This window comes from Carassius carassius, chromosome 8 (assembly GCF_963082965.1).
Source record: "Carassius carassius chromosome 8, fCarCar2.1, whole genome shotgun sequence".
NCBI classification, from domain to species: domain Eukaryota; kingdom Metazoa; phylum Chordata; class Actinopteri; order Cypriniformes; family Cyprinidae; genus Carassius; species Carassius carassius.
This window is the reverse complement of record NC_081762.1, coordinates 10894180-10914758: the sequence shown is the minus strand read 5'-3', so window position 1 is coordinate 10914758 and position 20579 is coordinate 10894180. Positions and strand designations below refer to the sequence as shown.

Sequence of the window (20579 nt, the reverse complement as noted above, 5' to 3'; positions counted from 1 at the left end):
TTGGTAGAGTCTAAAAGGATCTTAAATTTACTGATCGCACGAAAGATGCACCAGGGAGGACCTTAAAAACATACTGCGAAATTTTTGTGCTTTTTAAAGGCAAAACAAATATTTTTTTTTGTAAAACAGTCTGAATTTGACGATCGATTTGATGAAATGCTGGTTAATTTAGTGTTAATGAGGAGACAATCTTACTATAGCAATAACTGACCGCTAGATGGCGCGTTTGAAAATCATGAGCTACATACAGTATTTGGACTGAATTTTAGGTCATGCGCCTCAAAAACAACTCACCTACTCTACTGGTTGACTATATTTAGGTTGTGTAAAGAAAATCATTATCTCCACAGAAAAGGGAAATAATTGACTAAAAATAACACCAGGGTATAAGGAAAGTGTAGCATGCACAAAGCTTTGGATTAGACAAGAGTAATGCTTTTTATTCATCCAGAGTTAATAGGATATCAGTATCAGAAACATCCCTTGTGTCATGTGCAAGACAATACACAGTTACCACGGGAGCCAAGACAAAATGAGGCTACTGACATCAGAGAAATACTATAACATAAGTTTCACATGTCATCAGCTTAAAAATAATGGCAAATATGGAGAAAAAAAATCCATAATTTAACAAATGACTATGTTTTGGTCTATGAACTAAAATAGCAAATCTTAAAAAAAGAAAATACAGACAAAAATGAACAACCGTTCAGGCACTGGTTCGTGGGAAATCAGTAAAGATGAGTGAGTGAATGAGCATATTGATACTAAAGCACTCTACTTCTAGATTAAGCACCTGTCCGTGTCCCACCTTTATCATACAACACTAACAGTAGTACTCCAAAAAAAAGGACAAAGACAGTGATAGAGGGAGAACTGTAGCAAATACAGCTTTTATCTGAGGCAGAGAGTGTATTAAATGCATTTCACAGGATATTGATTTAGGAGAAAACAAATATAGGTTTTCCACATAAAACGTGATGTCCAAAACTTTCAGCCGTAAGGGCATTTTCAAAGAAAATTACAGAATGGAGAATCTCATTTGAGTTGAGGCTGCTTTTTATGGCTTTGGATTCGACATTTAGGTAACTGAGCAAAGGATCCATGGTATAGGGCCTTATATTTGGGGAAAAAAAGAAACTTTTGAATTAAGATTTACGTAAATACACAGCCAGAAGTCCAGGATTTATGAAACAAGATGTGGTTTAGGGATTCAGTTATGGGGCATTGAGCACATGGGGCAATCAGTTCATATGTGCAAACATCCAGCAGAGTTTCTTAAGTGTTGAAGATGGGTCCAGTCATATTTAGGGGGAATCCAGGTTCAAACGTCAGTAGGATTAACAATAGTGAAATCAGAGTCCTTGCTGTGAGTGCTGCTGTCATCTGGACTGGAGGACCCAGATGTGGTCCCCATCAGAGGGTCTTGAAAATCCACCTTGTTTAAGCCTTGTACGTGCTTAAAGAGTGGAGCTGTGGTGGTTATGCTTTGCTCCTCACTCTCAGATGGCTCGTCATCCTGCGAGACCAAGATGTAGTCATCCCAGTTTCTCCCTTCAGTTGCCTTAGATAAAAAGTAAATAAAAATGGTGTATTTAACGATTGTAAGTTTGGGTGAATTGCATGATCATTTGGGGGCTTTATTTGGCAGATATCGATAAATACAATCAATTTGTCAGCATACTGTGTAATTCAAACCAATGCTAAAATTTTAATAAAACTGTTAAAGGGATAGTTCACCCAAAAATCATAATTATGTTATTAATAACTTACCCTCATGTCGTTCCAAACCAGTAAGACCTCCATTTATCTTCAGAACACAGTTTAAGATATTTTAGATTTAGTCCGAGAGCTCTCAGTCCCTCCATTGAAGCTGTGTGTACGGTCTACTGTCCATGTCCAGAAAGGTAAGAAAAACATCATCAAAGTGGTCCATGTGACATCAGAGGGTCAGAATTTCTTGAAGCATCGAAAATACATTTTGGTCCAAAAATAGCAAAAACTATGACTTTATTCAGCATTGTCTTCTCTTCCGTGTCTGTTGTGAGAGAGTTCAAAACACTGCAGTTTTGTGATATCCGGTTCGCGAACGAATCATTCGATGTAACCGGATCTTTTTCAACCAGTTCACCATATCGAACTGAATCGTTTTAAATGGTTCGCGTCTCCAATACGCATTAATCCACAAATGACTTAAGCTGTTAACTTTTCTTAATGTGGCTGACACTCCCTCTGAGTTAAAACAAACCAATATCCCGTAGTAATTCATTTACTCAAACAGTACACTGACTGAACTGCTGTGAAGAGAGAATTGAAGATGAACATTGAGCTGAGCCAGATAATGACTCGTTCACGAGTCAAGAACCGTTTCTTTCAGATGCGTCCGATTCGAGAACCGAGGAACTGATGATACTGCGCATGTGTGATTCAGCGTGAAGCAGACTGACACACAGAGCATCTGAACCGAACTGATTCTTTTGGTGATTGATTCTGAACTGATTCTGTGCTAATGTTATGAGCCCAGGTAAACCGAAGGCTTGAATCAAGGGCAATCATCGCCAATGACGCCATTACGTCGAGCGCAAAAGAACCGGTGAACCGTTTTCTTCAACCGGTTTATTGAATTGAACTGTCCGATAAAAACTACTGGTGATCCGAAAACCGATGCAACCGGTTCTTGACTCGTGAACGAGTCATTATCTGGCTCAGCTCGGTGTTCATCTCTCTCTTCACAGCAGTTCAGTCAGTGTACTGTTTGAGTACATGAATTACTCCGGGATATTGGTTTGTTTTAACTCAGAGGGAGTGTCAGCCACATTAAGAAAAGTTAACAGCTTAAGTCATTTGTGGATTAATGCGTATTGGAGGCGCGAACCGTTTAAAACGATTCGGTTCGATTTGGTGAACTGGTTCAAAAAGATCCGGTTACATCGAATGATTCGTTCGCGAACCGGATATCACAAACTGCTTTGTTTTGAACTCTCACAACAGACACGGAAGAGAAGAAAATGCTGAATAAAGTCATAGTTTTTGCTATTTTTGGACCAAAATGTATTTTCGATGCTTCAAGAAATTCTAACCGACCCTCTGATGTCACATGGACTACTTTGATGATGTTTTTCTTACCTTTCTGGACATGGACAGTAGACCGTACACACAGCTTGAATGGAGGGACTGAGAGCTCTCGGACTAAATCAAAAATATCTTAAACTGTGTGCCGAAGATAAACGGAGGTCTTACGGGTTTGAAACGACATGAGGGTGAGTTACTAATGACATAATTATGATTTTTGGGTGAACTATCCCTTTAAACTATTAAAATAAACAAAATACTACTGAAATAAAGCTGAAATTAAATATAAATATTTGATGAAAAACAAAAATAAGAAAGTCTGCCTTGGCAACTTAATGGAATTATAAAACCGAATAAAAAACAGAACTAAATATAAATATTTAAAATGATTAAAATAATGAAAATATAAACATAAAAGCTAATTAAAAATATTCATGAATACTATAAGAGTATATTTATACTATTAAAAAAAATAAAAAATCTGTGCTAACCCCATACAAATCCTATTTTGCATAAAGTAAATTAAGACTGCTCATTATTATTATTTCATAACAATTAAGGAATTTTCCCACATCTCATTATGTAACACAAATGAAATCAAAAGTATTCATGGATCATTTGTTGTACTAAATTTATTTGATAAAAAAAAAGACAATTTGTATTTATTATTTATATTTATTTTCATCTTGTACGGTCATACATTTTTTTACTTGACTTCCTCCAATATATATAAAAACAGAAAACTTTAATCCTGGTGTACTGAAGTAAAACCTATAAATACATTTCTAGAAAGTGTACTTGCTCCCACAGAAAAAGTTGTGTAATCCTCTCTGACCTGTGGCTCTGGTACTGTGGCGATGTTCTCAGTTGTCAAGGCCTTCTGCTCCTCCTGCTCGTCCTCTTCTATCTCTGCTACCACGTCTCCTTCCTGGTGGTTGCTCTGCTCTGGTGCCTTTTGCTGTATGATAGTAGAACCAGCTGTGTCTTCAGACAAATAGTCTGGATCACTCTGGTCCTTTAGTGTGCTATACTGGCTAGAGCAGTAGTGATCATCTGCTATGGTGATCTCATTCTCCTCCAACTCCAGCTCGCTCTGGTTGAATCGGAGAGCCCCCTTCAGGATGTCTTTAATCTGGGGACAATATGGACAAAATTTGATATAATTTAATATTAGAGCTAAACGATGTCTAATAGATTTTGTATCCATCCGAATGGGTCTGTGTACTCATTACATGGGTACTTAACAATAAACAAATAAATGAACAAAATGAAAATGGATATTTAGTATTTATCTTCATATTATTAACTAAACCAATTTTTTTTTTTTTAGCAAAGCAGAGACCTGATTTATACCTGTTTTAGTCCAGCAAGTGACACTAGAACCTCATCTTCCTTCTCCAGATGCTCCTGCAGTATCACATCTTGAATTTTGCCTGTCCATCAATCATAGCACAATCATTATGATTCCATCACCAGCCTTTGTTTAGTGCAAAGACAACTGATGACTCACCTATGTGCATGTTCATCATCTTGGCACAATATTTACTCATGGCCTCTAGGTCATTAATCTGACCCTGTAAGAATGAGACCTGGGCCTCCAGCTCCTCCTGTGTGTAAAAATACATATACATAAATTAGCATACATATAGGACTTATTAAATACAACTAAATCAGGAGCTAGTTTATGATATCCTAGTAATTCATATGCTTTATGAAAATAAAAAAAATAGACAAAAAAAAAACCAGAGGCTGGGAATGCAAACGGTAAAGTTGAAAAGTAAACATGCTTACCGCATCCTTCTTGTTTATGGTTTTACTGTGGGACCGCGAGCGACTTATATTAAGGAAAGAGTCTTTCTTTGTGGCAGAGGGGGGAGGAGATGATGTGCTGGAGTCTCGGCCCCTGGACACCGACAGAGGAGGGGAAGACATTGCATGATCCCGCCCACCAGACAAACTCTCAGTGCTAGGGGAGGAGCTAACTGTCCTGGAGGTGTGGCCTGTAAGGTAGACATAAAAAGAGCAGTCATATCAGACAGCAACATCAAATGTAACAGAACAATTTCAACAAAACATACAGTAAGCTACATTAATTGCACAAAGAGTTGGAGATAATCACACAGCATGCAGTAAATCAACCATTAGTAAAAAAAAAAAAACATGACCTTAAAGCAGGATCTCACTTGTACTATGAAGATGACTTATAACGTGACGTGACATACAGCCAAGTATGGTGACCCATACTCAGAATTCGTGCTCTGCATTTAACCAATCCAAAGTGCACATACACACAGCAGTGAACACACACACACCGTGAACACACACCCGGAGCAGTGGGCAGCCATTTATGCTGCGGCGTCCGGGAAGCAGTTGGGGGTTCGGTGCCTTGCTCAAGGGCAGCTCAGTCATGGTATTGCCAGCCCGAGACTTGAACCCGCAACCCTAGGGTTAGGAGTCAAACTCTCTAACCACTAGGCCACGACTTCCCCGCTTGAATCTTATAAGACATATTCTTATAAGACATATTCCCACTGAATCTTATAAGACATATTCCCACTTCCTCTTATAAGACATTTCAATTTCAGAGAATATTTACAGTATTATTCAGTATTATTTTTTAAAAGAAATTAATACTTTTATTTAACGAGTATGGATTAGTTTGATCAAAAGGGACAGTAAAAATATTTAAAATTGTATAAATTAGTGTTTTTAAACTTTCTATTCATCAAAGAGAGCATAATACAGATGTTTCATGATTTCCACAAAAATATTATAGGCAAAACAGTTTTCAACACTGATAGTAATAATAATGGTTCTTGAGCACCAAATCCGAAAGATTTCTGAAAGATCATTTGACACTGAAGACTGGAGTAATGGTTGCTGAAATTTTTCAAATATTTTAAAATCTAATACTATTTCAAAATAGTACTGAATTTTTCAAACAAAGGCAGTCTTGGTGAAAATAAGAAACTTACAAAAACAAAAAAAATTCTTCTGACCCCAAACTTTTAAATGGTAGTTAAATATTTAATTTGATTACATAATTAATTTAAAATAGCCTTATGTAATACAAATAGATTTTTTTTCTTTTTGATTAAACTGGTGAAAAGACTCATTATGAAATATATGATTACAACAAATTTATTTGAACAGTCACAGTAAAAACATTAAAAAAAAAAAATACAGGATCAAATAAAATGGATTTTTTTACAGCACACATGGCAGCAGTTACCTGGGGTATCAGAGTGAATCTGGGCAGGGAGAGATATCTGAGAGGCTCCACAAGAACCTACATCTAACAAACAGCAGAGTAAGGCTACAGCACACACCTATTCTGTCACATGTACCTGTGCCTGAGCACATGCATGTACACATTCACATCATAATCCATGCACACTGAAGTACTAATAACTTAAGGAGGTATACGGGTAAAATAAATACAATCCATAAGTGCAGTGTCAAAAAGGTGTGTTTATGCCAGTGCTCACCTTTGCTGAGGTGCACCGGCATACTTTCAGACTTCAGCAACCGGTGCTGATGATGTGTTTGCGGAAATAGCTGTGATTTAATCTGCGTGTTTGAGGGGGCGGTGCATGATGGAGGCTCGGCCAATGGGTGTGGCACAGGAGCTTGAGGGGGAGGAACTGATATCACCTCACTGTTAATTGGCGAAATGCCACTGGAGACACCTCCCATTGGTGCGATGAGCTTCCGGCCGAAATTAAGAAGAGAACTGGATACTTTATTAATGTTGAGAGGTGCTACTTTAGTGTTGGCCCTGGAGAAAAAGAAAAAAAATATAATATTATAAATGTACAGTGGATATATGTTTAATACTTTATGAATATAGTATTAATCCTTATTGCTTAAGTTCTGCTTTAACATCTTTAACCTGGCTTACACATAACACACTAATACACTTCTAATATCCAAATCCGTTAAAGGATTTTTAGGCTGCATTAATTAGGTAAACTGGAACCGAGAACACTTCCCATAACACCAAATGTACTTGCTACATCATTAGAAGAATGGCATCTACGCTTATATTAGTCTGTTTCTCTCTTATTCCAAGGTCACCGTAGCCACCAGATCCAGTCTGTATCCAGATCAGATGGTCACTGCAGGCACCGGATCCAGTACGTATCCAGACCAGATGGTGGATCAGCACCTAGAGAGGACCTCTACAGCCCTTAATGTCAGCGGAGACCAGGACAACTAGATGAGCCCCAAAGACAGATCCCCATTGAAGATCTTGTCTCAGATGACCACCGGGACAAGACCACAGGAAACAGATGATTCTTCTGCACAATCTGACTTTGCTGCAGGCTGGAATTGAACTGCTGGTTTCGTTTGGTCAGAGGAGAACTGGCCCCCGACTGAGCCTGGTTTCTCCTAAGGTTTTTACTCCATTCGGTCACTGATGGAGTTTTGGTTCCTTGCCGCTGACGCCTCTGGCTTGCTTAGTTGGGGACATTTCATTTACAGCGATATCGCTGACTTGATTGCACAGATACTATTTAAACTGAACTGAGCTGGATAATGACATCACTGAATTCAATGATGAACTGCCTTAAATTGTCATTTTGCATTATTGACACATTGTTTTCCTAATGAATGTTGCTTTGACACAATCTGTTTTGTTTAAAGCGCTATTTAAATAAAGGTATATATATATATATTTTGGGCAACTATTAAATTATTTATTCTTGATTAATTGCATGATTGTCTGTGATTAAATCGCAATTAAATCACAATGTTATGCACAAAACTAATAATTCATTCAAAAGTACTGCTACTGTATTTTCCGCACTATAAGGCGCACTTAAAAGCCTTTAATTTTCTCAAAAAACGACAGTGCGCTTTATAATCCGGAGCGCCTTATATATGGATCAAGGTTTTGTTGACATTCCCTTTAGCACAGCTCCATCTAGTGGATGCATAACGCAAACACAGTCAAACGTTTGACTGCAGTATCTTCTATTCTATGCGCCTTATAATCCGGTGCGCCCTATATATGAAAACCATTCTAAAATAGGCCATTCATTGAAGGTGCGCATTATAATCCGGTGCGCTTTATAGTGCAGAAAATACGGTATATGAACAAAAGTGCAATGGTTTGAAAACACTTTAAACAAATAAGGTGTTTTTTTACAGCAGTATTGTAGCAGTTAAAATATTTCTTGTAAATCTTAACTTATAACATTGATGTAATTAAATTTAATAAAAAAACTAGCTATTTGTCACTGCCAGGACATTACATTTTTTGTATAGAAAATATTTTAGTTTGTTAAAGAAAAACAAGTTATGCCCAGAGTCCAGACTCAGAGCCTCGATCATTATAACAACTACCTTCCTATTAGTCTTGCGTAGCCACACCTGGAATCTATGGCAGTTTCATTGGCCAAGGCCATCCATGAGGTCGTTTGACCCATCGCAGCAGAGGTCGAGACTCGTGTGTGCAGGATGCGGGAGAATAATTAGGGTGTGCTCACACTAGGCAATCTTAACCCACAACGCCTGGTGCTTTTGTCTAGTGTGATCGTTCCATTTAGCAGTCTCTGGCTCGGTTGGAAGAGATGGGCAAGAGCGTGGTTTAGTTATATATATATATATCAGTAAGAGTGATACATGGTGCATGATTGCGTGAATATTTCTGAGTGGCAAAAGCGATGGATCAAAGCAATATCTTGTGAGAGGGACGTGTGTTACCGCGTTCCATATGACTCAAACTAATAAACCACAAAGTTAAAAAAACAATGCACTCCACTGTGCTGAGCGAGAGTGCTTCTCTGCTGTCTTCACATGCTATCGGAAACTTCCTATTTCCCATTTATGAAGTCGTGATTACGAGCTTGTTGCATAACAGTGGACAGTGGTTTGTGAATGCTGATGCTTAGCCTTAATAATTTGATTTGTCTGTATGTGTATTCAGAGCCAGTGAGCAACGGACTTTCAGAATAATAAAAAAACTTGCTTTAACACGCAATAAAATAATTATATATATATTGCACAAAAAAACAAGATACCGAGTCTTGTTGACCAAGTCGGCCCCACGGGTTTTGTAGTAATCAAGGTTTTGCTGGAACTGGTAGTTTACCGGTCTTGGATTATTCTGGTTATATAAAAAGACAAAGGACAAAAAACCCCACAAAATTAGCAAACGGTAAGTACATAATCAATAATAATAATAATAATAATAAACAATTATATTATTATGACTCCAATTACATTACTAAATACTACATTTACTTAATAAATATTCTTATACTAAAACTATAAATGTACATTATAAATAAATATATATTTTTTAAAAAATAAAATTTCATAAAAAAAAATAAAAAAAAATGTATATATATATATATATATATATATATATATATATATATTTTTTTAGTGTCAAATTTTTTTGTATATTTACTTTTTTAAATAAAATTACAAATGAAAATGTGCATGACAGTACCTTAGGGTCTCTGAGAAAGAGTGCTTTCAGCAGCAGAGAGTGGATGTCTCCAATAGGAGGATAGTGCATCAGGAGCCCGAGACACGTCTGGAAGTTACTAGCGATCACTATGACATGAAAAACAGGACGATGCATTTTCAAATAAACTGATAACGTTCTGTTAGAGCTCTCTGTTAAAGGCACATGTTCAGCGCAAGCAGGCATAAGCCAACTAACTAATCTGCATCCCATTACTTGCTGTGTTTGGATTGGTTATGTAGCAGTTAGTGATGTGATTTGACTAGACACACTATTGACATATTATGTGTGGGTTTATATTGCTTGATATCTATAGAGCTACTAGGTGAACACTCAAAGTGCATTTAGGCCTTATGAATCTTGTGTTCCCTTGTTTTGTGTTCTGAATGAAGCACAGATGAGAGAATTAAACTCACATGCATCTCTGATGTACAGAAGCATAGCGACAAACACGTAATCCACCAGGTCCAAAGTGATGCTGTCTGCGAAAAGAGCATCCCAGACCACCAACAGATCCTGCAGGGGAAACTCCCGACCAAACAGCAGTCGAACCCAGCGACTGCCCACAAACACAGAGAATTCATGAATGATGGGGGAAAAAAGTGACAAAAAAAATATATTTAGTTTTTACATATCTTTAATCCTACATGGTTTATATTTAACACATAGAAATAATGCTTAAATAACAATATATATATATATATATATATATATATATATATATATATATATATATAAATACCATAATATTGAATCAAATTATAATAATGTAATTACATTTTTAATTAATAATAAAAACTGTATTATAATTAAGACAACTATTATTATATCAAATAATAACTTGTATCATAAAACAGTAATATAGTCCATTCATACTCACATGCCATAAATCTGGGGAGCTATTTCTAGTCTGTTGAGGTGCATGTACAGCTCAATGTCATGTTTCTTTAGTAGCTGGTCCTGAATTCGGTTGACTTTGGTCACAATGGCCACAGAAGGACCCGAGTCCTGTGGTCTTGCGAAGGGGATGCTGGTTAACATCTCTTCTTTGCCCTGAAAGAATTAAACATAAATAGTCTCGACAAGATTGAAGTTTGAATGAGACACTAACAAAATATCAATGTTGCCGATATATCAAAATACATAATATCAAGTTTTACATAAAATCATTCCTGGTACCTTTCTGACCTCCCGTTCAAAACTGCTGAACCAGGGTTCTGCTGTCTCCATGAGCAGTGAAAACATGGCACTATGGGAGAATTGACGAACAAAAAGACAGACTGAGCAAAGTGTGTTTAGCAGCTATATGCATTTAAATAGAGACGTGGCAATTTGGTTTAAGATTTGTTATGATATGACATTTACTTACTAAGCGTCATGCTCATGGAATTTAGGATCCAGAAGGACTTTCATCTCTTCACTGCAAATAAGAAAAGACACAGTTTAAAATAAATATATAAAGAAGAACTGAAAATTCCATTAATAATGATTCAAAACATTACACAGAAACAAATTTAAACTTTAACTTGAGCAAGTCTTCAGACGGTCTTGTCTGTGTGGTAAATAGGTCAGACCTGGGATTGTCCGTCTCACTGGCATGTTGAAATGCCTGGTGATCACCGTGGAGAACAAACACTATAGGGGCCAGTAACTCATGCATGCCCTGTAGAAAGATTGAGAGGGAGGGATAAAGAGGCAAAAAAACAAGGATAACGTAGAGAGATGAATGCTTTTGGGAAAATTCTTATTACATACATCTGAGCCAGTCTGACAGGTTATGTTGTGGTGTGGCAGTATAAACTGTCACAATCGTTAAGTGGATATAAACCTGCTTATAGAGTAGCTGTTCGTTCTCTCGTGCATAGCAGAAGAGAATATCAGTCAGCTTTGTCCTGACATCCTCTTCCTGGAAGTACAGCATCTCTGGAAACCTACAGCCAATCAAGGAGTAACAGACGTATAACATAACATAACATAACATAACATGACATAACATATCCAAGTATCCAAAATAAACTCTAAATTCTTTATGAAAAAACAACAACATTACAAATAAAAAGATACACTACCATTCAAAGGTTTGGGGTCAGTAAGATGTTTTATTATTTTAAAATAAATGAACCCTTTATTCAGCAAAGACACATTAAATTTATTAAAAGTGATAGTAAAGAAGACATCGACATTGTTGTAAATACATCCTGAAAAGATGCATCACAGTTTCTGCTAAAATATTAAGGAGCACAGCTGTTTTCAACACTGAGAAGAGTTTCTTGAGCACCGAATCAGCATATTAGACTGATTTCTTAAGGATCATGGGACACCGAAGACTGAATATATGGTAGTGTATCTGTACAGACAGTTCACACACACACTTACGTTCGTAAAACATCTTGTTTGATCATGGCCCTGAGCTCCTTGTCCTGAAAGAACTTATTCCATAGACTCTAAAGAGAGACACAGAGGGAAAGAAAAAGATGTCAATCAAACAGTAATAGACAGATCCAGCCATTCTTATGGTTTTGGCTGTTCTCTCACCCCCTCATCCTGTGACAATGGGTTGTTCACCACCAGGTCCTGCTGGCCAGCAGCTTTGCGAGGGTTTGTAATATGCTGCCGTTCAAAACAATCATGATTTAGTGTCACAACGTTCTGAAGACACATAAATGAGTGCAATGTACATGTGTGCACACACATACCGTCTCTTTGATCCTCTCATACTGGGCTCTGTGCTCCTTGGTTCGACTGATCCACCGAGTCTTATCTTCTGGCAGGACGTCCAGATAAAGCTGGAACCAACGAAAACAAAGCTAAATTGTTTCTTCCCCATTTGGCACAGAAATTGCACACGTAACATTTCAACCCCAATAACAACAAGAATACAGTTTTCATGCAGTAAACCTGTCATCTTCCACTGTCTGGTAGCCATTACCTTCCAGCATACGCTGCGGAATCGGCTGCTCCGTAGTTGTCCGTTAATACCAGCCTGCCTGATCTGCGCCAGATAGTTACTGTTCTGGAACAAACTATCCCACTCCTTTCTGTAAAGAAAATGTCAAACATAAAATTAGAGCATAGAGATAGAGCACCTTCATCACACAGCAGTGGGTTTCATATGAGAACCAGAGTAGATCTCTGATGCTTTGTTACATAAGGGAAAAATTAATGACCTGTATGATTGAAACGTGGAATCAAAAGCACTATCCAGTGATCCTCCTGAAATTAAAGAAACAAAAGAGCAAACAGTTAAGAGTCTTAAGACATCATAGTTTGTGACCTAAATATGGAAATGACTGAATTCGGAATAATTATCTTTTAGATAACAAGTTAATCTTTTTCATAGTGCAGAATAGCACTAGGCAATATATTGTGTGTTACTGTGTTACTGATTTAAACATCACATAAACATTAGGTTCCATAAGATTGATTCATTTCTCTGAATCAATTCACAACTCAGGTAGTCTCTTATGGCATTTTTCATGCTTTCAAATATTTTTGTAGAAATAAACTTATAAATAAATTATGATCAAAAGTGACAGTACAGACATTTACAGTATAATGTGCAGTATAATAGGGTGTCTATTTTACATTTTAAATCCAGTTCTTTTTAACTTTCTATTCATCAAAGAATCCCAAAGAGCACCAAATCAGTAAATTAGAAAGAATTTTAATTTAATATTTGAAAACATATTAAAATGAAAAACATGGTTGTTTTAAATTGTAGTAATATTTAACAGTATTACTACAGTTAAAAACTGTATTTTTGATCAAATTAATGCAGCCTTGCTGAGCATAAGAGACCTTTTTCAAAAACGTACACTACTGTTCAAAAGTGTAGGGTAAGTTAAGTAAGTCTGGTAATTACTATGTATTTTTATATTATTTATAAATGATTAATTCAATATTCCTGACATCATTTAGAGAAAACATGTCTTTGTCATTTTTAGTTAGATTACCATGTTTTAGTACTCACTTTAAAAAAAGAATGCCAAGTGAAAGTGAAGAAAGAGCTTCTACTGGCAGGAGAGCTTTTAGGAAAATATAACTAAATTACTTACAAGTCTAGTTTTTTCACATCATTTTGATCATGAGAGCGATTTTTTGTTCTTACAGTATGTGTGTGTGTGTGTATACATGAGTTAATAGCAATAGTACTTATCAAAATAAATGCAATACAATCCTATTCTTCACATTGTTAGGTGTCAAATTTGAATGAAGATATATTAGTTATCTTACGCTCTCTGTTCCTGTTGTAGTTCTGTAAAGGGTCGTAACCGGTCTCCTGCTCTTCCTGCTGCAGCGGGTGTCGTGTTTCAAAGTTTGGATGCTGCATGTCCTGCAAAACCACAGAGGAAGAGCTCAAGACTGTGATATCAACATTCACCACTGAAGCCACACTCAACAGTAGGAAACAGGAACTACATCAGGTATTGTGTGGATACTCACTGTTAGACTCGCTTGGTTCTCCTCATAGGCCTGATCACAGTGGAGACCACAGTCCACTAATCTTTAATCTGACAAAACAGCAGAGCAAAACAAATTAATAAACCAACAGAGCCTAAACTGACAATAAGAATGGCTTACTTATAATTGACTTTGCATATTAAACCATGATATAGCATGATATATTTTAAAGGGACAGTCCACTCAGTAACAAACTGCATGACCTTTTTCTTCTATGGAACATAAAATAATTTATTTTTAAGAATGTTTATAACCAAACTGTTTCAGGTAGGTGTGCACGATAAATATCGGCCGATAATTAATGCGCATATCATCAATACAGTCGGTTCTCTAATCAGCGGGTGATTTCACACAGAGCAGCATTTACTACATGGAGCCGTTGTTAACTAACAAGCTGCGCAAATCCATGTTCATTATCAGTGTGAATTTGACGAGATGCGCATTAATTATCGGCTGATATTTATCATGCACCCCTGGGTTCAGGTTCTATTGACTTCTACAGTATTGACAAAAATATAATGGAAATTAGGGATGGGCGTTTTCCGCAAATATCACTTTTGAATATTTGAGCTCAAAAAAAACAAATATTCAAATATTCGTTTATTTAAATTAAGTTTAATGAGACAGACGTTATTTTTCAGCAACATTTATTGTTTCCGTCATTTTGAACAAGCTTACATACAATAAGCTTGAACATTGTGTTTTGTAGCTGAAAACCTTTAACAATGCGTGCAAACAAACAAAAGTACAGATTAAAAGCAAAAAAAAAAGAAAAAGTGAACAAAGAAAAAACGTAAAGCAGCCTGCAGCATTTAGGGTATTGTAGAACGTAGCCTACACTTAACTTTGAGACTTTTAAACTGTCAGCAAATCTTTTTTGCTTTTTTTTCTGTTGTTTTACATGTTCTTGTAAAGAAACACGGGCATGTAAACATGATCAGGGGAAAGTCGGCTCCTTAGTCTGTTAACAATAAGGCTGGCTGCGGAGAAAACGCACTCTGACGGTACAGATGTTGTCGGGACTAGGGCTGCACGATATTGGGAAAAAATGACATTGCGATATTTTATTTTTCTGTGATATATATTGCGATATGAAATCTAATCAAATTTTTTCTTCCAAACAAAAATGGGGTGAGCACACTTAAATTCTCATTTTGAATGATTTAAACATCGACACCATCGTGTCAATTGATTAATATGCGCGAGGGAGAGAGAGCAAGACAGCGCTCGTGTTGTTTGAAGACGGTGAGCGTGCGGCCATCTCTCTCCAGGGAACTACACTGCGACCAAAATGGTCGCATATGCGACCTTTTGAAATGACATTGCGACCCTAATTTTTTTGAGGTCGCAAATGTATCACTGATTATTTTTGTACCTACTTTATGTTTTAGGCAATATGCTATGATTTACTATGAGCATTTATTAAAAAAGAAATGTGTATTTTAAAAATACGTTTTCTAACGTGCTCTGAGCATTCAACACATCAAGTTGGCTTCAGCCCCGCGATGCGGGAAAGCTGAACTGAGTAGCTGGTTACTCGCGTGCTGTGATCGGTGCGAACGACAGAGCCGTGTCTTACGGACAGCAACCATGAACCGAGCTATCCTTCAGGACATTTGCGTCCTCCTGCACCTGAATGAACAAATACAAATCGCAGTTTAAACAAACAGAAAAAAAGAGCGAATAGCGAAAGAGCCCAATTCAGCACCGCTGTGTTCAGGGCGCACGCAGAGAAGCTTCTCAAAGTCTTCTTGCTTTTGTACCGACAAATACATACTAAATATGTCAAAATACCTGTCTTGGAAAGTGTGTTCGAAAAGTCTGTGGTTATGTCTTAAGTAAAAGTAAAGAGTTGGAAAGAAATCGGATGTGTATCATAATGGATGACTCTTAAAGTGACCGCGCCTAATTTACTAGCTCTGCTGTCAGTGTCTTTAATGTATGAAAATGAAAGTAAATCACTCACTGCTCTTGACTGAATTACATTGTAGTTTTAACAAGAATTTATCCACAGTCAAACCAAAAATATCTGTCAAATATAATATTAAACAATTGATTATATTTTTTTATTAGTGGGTGCAGGACACTAGTTAATTTATGAAAGTGAGTATAGGAAAATACAGCGAACTGTGAAATATTATACCCAAAAATTCTTCATACTGTAGACTACCAGTGAAATTGATAAAATAAATAAATAAATAAATTAGGGACCTGACCATTTTTTGCTTAAGTGTTTCTTTCTTTCTTGCTAATGCAACCTTTTCACACCACAGACTGAACAAAATTAAGCATTGCTTGGTAACTGTTCAACAAAGTATGGATATTTGTGTAAATATCGTCATACTGACAGTTGTCTGAAGTTTTGGTTGATTCCATTACATATCTTTCTATCAAAGTTATCTAAAATTATCAAGAGGTATTTGTTCTGACAGTTTAACTCTGAGTTCTTGTCATATTTTATCATCAATTTCTAAACTATAACAAATAAACTGTGATAATGTGAGAAATGTTGAAGGTGTCTGAATACATTTTGGTTTGACTGTGTATTTTATTTTACAGTGAAGACTATGCAGTGCTATTTTAAATTAGTTTCTGGACACCTACAAACTAAAAAAAAATAGAACAAACATACAGTAAATATTAAACCATTTCAAACAGGGCCCACTGTACAACCTGCACCAGGGCCCCTCTAACCCCAGCTGCGGCTCTGGGTTAAGGTACCAAGAAGGAGCAATGCACTGTGTGTACTGTAAGAAATAAAACAAGAAGGAATGTGGTTTAAAAGATGGCAAGTAAAATAAAAAGCACATCTGTATGCAATACAGTATCATTATTATCCAGAGCGGCTTACTATAAAAAATTTGTGCGACCAAATCATGTTTTGCGCCAGTAACTGAAAAAGTTAGGCGCGCAAGTGCCACCAGTGGAAAAGGTTAGTGTAGTTCCCTGCGCGCTCTCTCTCTCGCGCGATCTCTCTCGCGATCTCTCTCTACACACCAGAACCGTGCCTGACGCGACGCTGGCGCGCTGCAGCTGCTGTAAGTGACATAGAGGGAGGCCGCCGACAGACCAGGCTCTTGTCTTCATGACAACAATATCTATACTTCATGTTGAGCATAAATATAAAGCCTACTGATAAATGACACAGTCAACAGTATTTACGGCAAAATTGACTATGTTTGACAGGTGCAATATTTGAAAATCGATAATTATTCATTTATTTTTTAAATTACATTTATATCTGAATATATGTCAACCTATAAACTTTCAAACATCAAAGTGTCATGAATTAATATGTATTTGTGTACAAAATGACATATAAACATTTTCCTATCCTATTTTGCCTGGAAACGCTTCCAACACGCTTGCGTGTCGTGTGAAAAATAGGCGTCGGTTCTATTTCTAGCATGCACGCGTTTTCCACGCGTCTCACGCAGGCAGTCTGCAAGCTCTAACCTATTAACATGGGAGCCGAATTAAAAACGGACACGCCACGCAGCTGAGATGCTTGCGCCACGCATCCAGTGTGTCGCCGGCATCAGGAGCGCTTCTGCCCGAGCACTTTGGAAAGAAGGAGAAAGCAGTGCGCCTAGCGTTTTCCACGCGTTTTTAGGCGCGATATGTGAACGGCCCCTTATTCATTCATTTATTATTTTTTGGTTGCATACATCTTCAAATATGCCATAGAGAATCACAGAAAGTGACCAAATTACTTTTTATTTTGAACTTTTTTTTTTTGCGAAATTTCGAATATAATTTTTATTTATCGAATAATTAGAGCAGAACGAATATTCGAATGTTTGACTATCTGTGCACACCCCTAATGGAAATCAATGGCAACAGAAACATTTCTCAAATTATCTTAATTTATGTTCCACAGAAAAAAGAAATACACACAGGTTTGGAAACACATGAGGGTGAACAAACAAACGATGACAGAATTTTCCTGTTTGGGTGAACTATCCCTTTAACATTGAAAACAAACACATGTAAAATAGTGCAAAATGTCTTCAACTTTTCAGAACTGTTTAGGACAAAACCCAAATCAATATGCCAGAGACACAGCAGCTTGTATCATGTCTGGTTAGTGTACACTGAACAAATTGGGTTTGTTTAGATTAATTACATTGTTTAATTTTAGTCTAAACCATTTGTAATTAAATCCAAGTTTAGCTGCTAGTTCTGGCACAGAATGTAAATGTATTTCACAGCCAAACTGTTTCTAAATTCATGACAGCAACTTGTATTCATTTACCAGAATAACCAGCCGTGCTAACATTTGACCGATGTGCAGTGATTTAAAACACAGTCTTGACTCAAACAAGGAAACAAAGAGGCAACCAAATGGCGCTCATTTGATCTGTTGTATACATGGAATAATTGTTCTGCAGCACTGAGGGCGCGTGAGCGAACACACTGGTGGTGCCAAGCGCTGTTTGGAAGTGACTCCCAGACATTAATAAACCAAAAATATCCCAGCTCTGACAATCCAGAGCCAGACAGAGCTGATGTGACAGCATTAGGCTCTAAAAAGTGGAAAAACAGGCTTGTCTGGATTTCTTTCTTCTATTTTTAAACCTAAATCCATTCTGTTGTTTTTAATGAGGTTGCATTTGGTTCTGAACACACACAACCTCCAGCAAACGTCCTTAATCAATTATGCAGATGAACTAATAAACACCGATCTAACATTTCAGTACACCAAAAGACAGCCTGCGCAACTCATGCATTATATATAACTGTGTTATATTAGATGATATATGAAGAAAAGCTGCCTAGGAAATTGCCGTTGTGGGGGTGGGAGGGTACAAAGAAACTAAATAAAATAAATATTATTTAATTATATACATTACATAATTTAATAATATAAAAAAACAACTGTATTATTATTATTAATCAAAATAAAATATAGGCTAATAAAGTAATAACAATTACATAAATATAAATACATAATATAAAAATAACAATTATTATTATTAAATAATCAAATAAAATCAAATAAAAAGTAACAATTATATAACATAATATAAAATAACTATATAATAATAATTATTATTATTAAAAGTAATTATAGCATCCCTCTCCACTGATTCAAAAGTTTGTTTTCTGTCAAAATAAAAATGTTAATAAAACATAAGTGGCAGATTTCAAATGCATAAACTAACAGATAGCTTTCTCCGTGTATTATAGACCACCTTGGCCCAGCTCAATTAGATTTATGCATTAACTGTGGTACAGTGGGAAATCCCAGAATCCTCTGCAGTGAAGTACAGTGCTGGAAATTAGCATAAAACCTCAGGGACAACTAGAGGTATGATTAAGTCAAAGCCAGACATGAATAATGATTAAAATATGCTAAACACAACAATAATAATGAACTGGACCCGCAAGATGCCTCAGCAGCCTCAGACAAAAGAATTCAACTAAGACATTCACCAAAAAGATTATTAAGTAAAACAAGTAAAAACAGAAATAAAAATACAGTAGTTCTCTGTAATTAGATGCTGGGTTGTGGCATAAAAATATTGCCTTAATGTTCAGTTTGTTTCTAACATTGCAACTACAGCATTTACTGGCACAGCTGCAGGCTAAAGGCACCACTGATGCAATCACACCACAAATGAATCCTTGCATTTTTTATTAGATATCCACATATGCGCGTGCACACGCACACAACATGCATAAATATTTATCACTGCATCAAATAACTGTGGTAGGAGAAATTACTTGATCCAGATGCAAGCCAAAAGTTCCTTTGCTTGTATACGTGTCTGTATGAGCTTATATACATGTATAGTCAAGGAGAAAAGCTTGATTAGAATTAGGGCTGAATATATTTTTGTATATAATTTTGATTTAGCTAAGATCACCATGGCATTGTCTCCATTTTAATACAATAGGATTGAAAAAGACTAAGTCTACATGCAATCCTTAAATAAGTTGTGTGTATTTGAGATGAAGTAATGAGGAACCGAAAAAACACTACTGTGAGAAACCTGTGCTAAACCAAAATTAAGAAACGAAACAAAACACGACTCACTACAGTAACTGCAACTAGGAAAAAAGTCATTTGCATACATAGACACGCTTAAGGGAAGTTACTGTAGACTAGTAAATACAAAGTTATTTTGAACAACATTTTAGGATCACAAAATAATCCATGAGACAAAACCCAGCTCATTACATCAAAACGCCCGAGGGTGCAGCACACACCAATAAGGAGGGTTACAGAAGCAGACCAGGTCAAAACGTGTTTAAACACACTCGCATGCCTTCACTTCATCAGCCAATTACAGAACAAAGCTCCTGAAACCCATCACATGACGGGAGCTTGTAGAAATTTTACGATTTATTGGGTGAACTCAAAAACCCTAAATTATCAGTAGTACAGAATTAAACTTGGTCATAATTTTAGTGTGACACTAAATTAAGAAAAGAGTGTGCACATGTTCTGGTTCTGTAATATGCATGTATTCACAAACAATGATAACCTGAAACCCCTCAAATATTACAGGATAAAGAGTACAAATTTATTTAAACAAGAATTAACCAAAGACTTTGAGCTAAT

The 20579-nt window shown here is 36.5% G+C and overlaps 2 protein-coding genes across 3 annotated transcripts in view; one reads left to right on the top strand and one right to left on the bottom strand.

Moving 5' to 3' along the window:
* Positions 1 to 413: 413 nt before the first annotated feature.
* LOC132145233 (TBC1 domain family member 5-like) overlaps positions 414 to 20579 on the bottom strand; it is a 23152-nt gene continuing 2986 nt past the window's right edge. Inside the window, exons 2-23 of one of the 2 annotated variants that reach the window (XM_059556076.1) lie at positions 13994 to 14061; positions 13784 to 13883; positions 12718 to 12763; positions 12480 to 12588; positions 12247 to 12336; positions 12086 to 12160; positions 11927 to 11994; positions 11379 to 11481; positions 11125 to 11213; positions 10920 to 10970; positions 10730 to 10799; positions 10431 to 10603; positions 9967 to 10109; positions 9533 to 9639; positions 9099 to 9184; positions 6561 to 6850; positions 6305 to 6367; positions 4864 to 5072; positions 4583 to 4679; positions 4426 to 4505; positions 3908 to 4204; positions 414 to 1564 (exon numbers count right to left, since the gene is read on the bottom strand). In XM_059556076.1, coding sequence (XP_059412059.1) covers positions 1325 to 1564; positions 3908 to 4204; positions 4426 to 4505; positions 4583 to 4679; positions 4864 to 5072; positions 6305 to 6367; positions 6561 to 6850; positions 9099 to 9184; positions 9533 to 9639; positions 9967 to 10109; positions 10431 to 10603; positions 10730 to 10799; positions 10920 to 10970; positions 11125 to 11213; positions 11379 to 11481; positions 11927 to 11994; positions 12086 to 12160; positions 12247 to 12336; positions 12480 to 12588; positions 12718 to 12763; positions 13784 to 13880 — 2583 coding nt within the window. In that variant the 5' untranslated portion in view covers positions 13881 to 13883; positions 13994 to 14061 and the 3' untranslated portion in view covers positions 414 to 1324. The remainder of the gene's footprint in view (positions 1565 to 3907; positions 4205 to 4425; positions 4506 to 4582; positions 4680 to 4863; positions 5073 to 6304; positions 6368 to 6560; positions 6851 to 9098; positions 9185 to 9532; positions 9640 to 9966; positions 10110 to 10430; positions 10604 to 10729; positions 10800 to 10919; positions 10971 to 11124; positions 11214 to 11378; positions 11482 to 11926; positions 11995 to 12085; positions 12161 to 12246; positions 12337 to 12479; positions 12589 to 12717; positions 12764 to 13783; positions 13884 to 13993; positions 14062 to 20579) is intronic. The other variant, XM_059556077.1, reaches the window with a different exon arrangement.
* The window catches only part of LOC132145232 (potassium voltage-gated channel subfamily H member 8-like), a 68157-nt gene continuing 61419 nt past the window's right edge, over positions 13842 to 20579 (top strand). The window contains exon 1 of the mRNA XM_059556074.1: positions 13842 to 13974. The gene's annotated coding sequence lies outside the window, so the exon portion shown is untranslated. The remainder of the gene's footprint in view (positions 13975 to 20579) is intronic.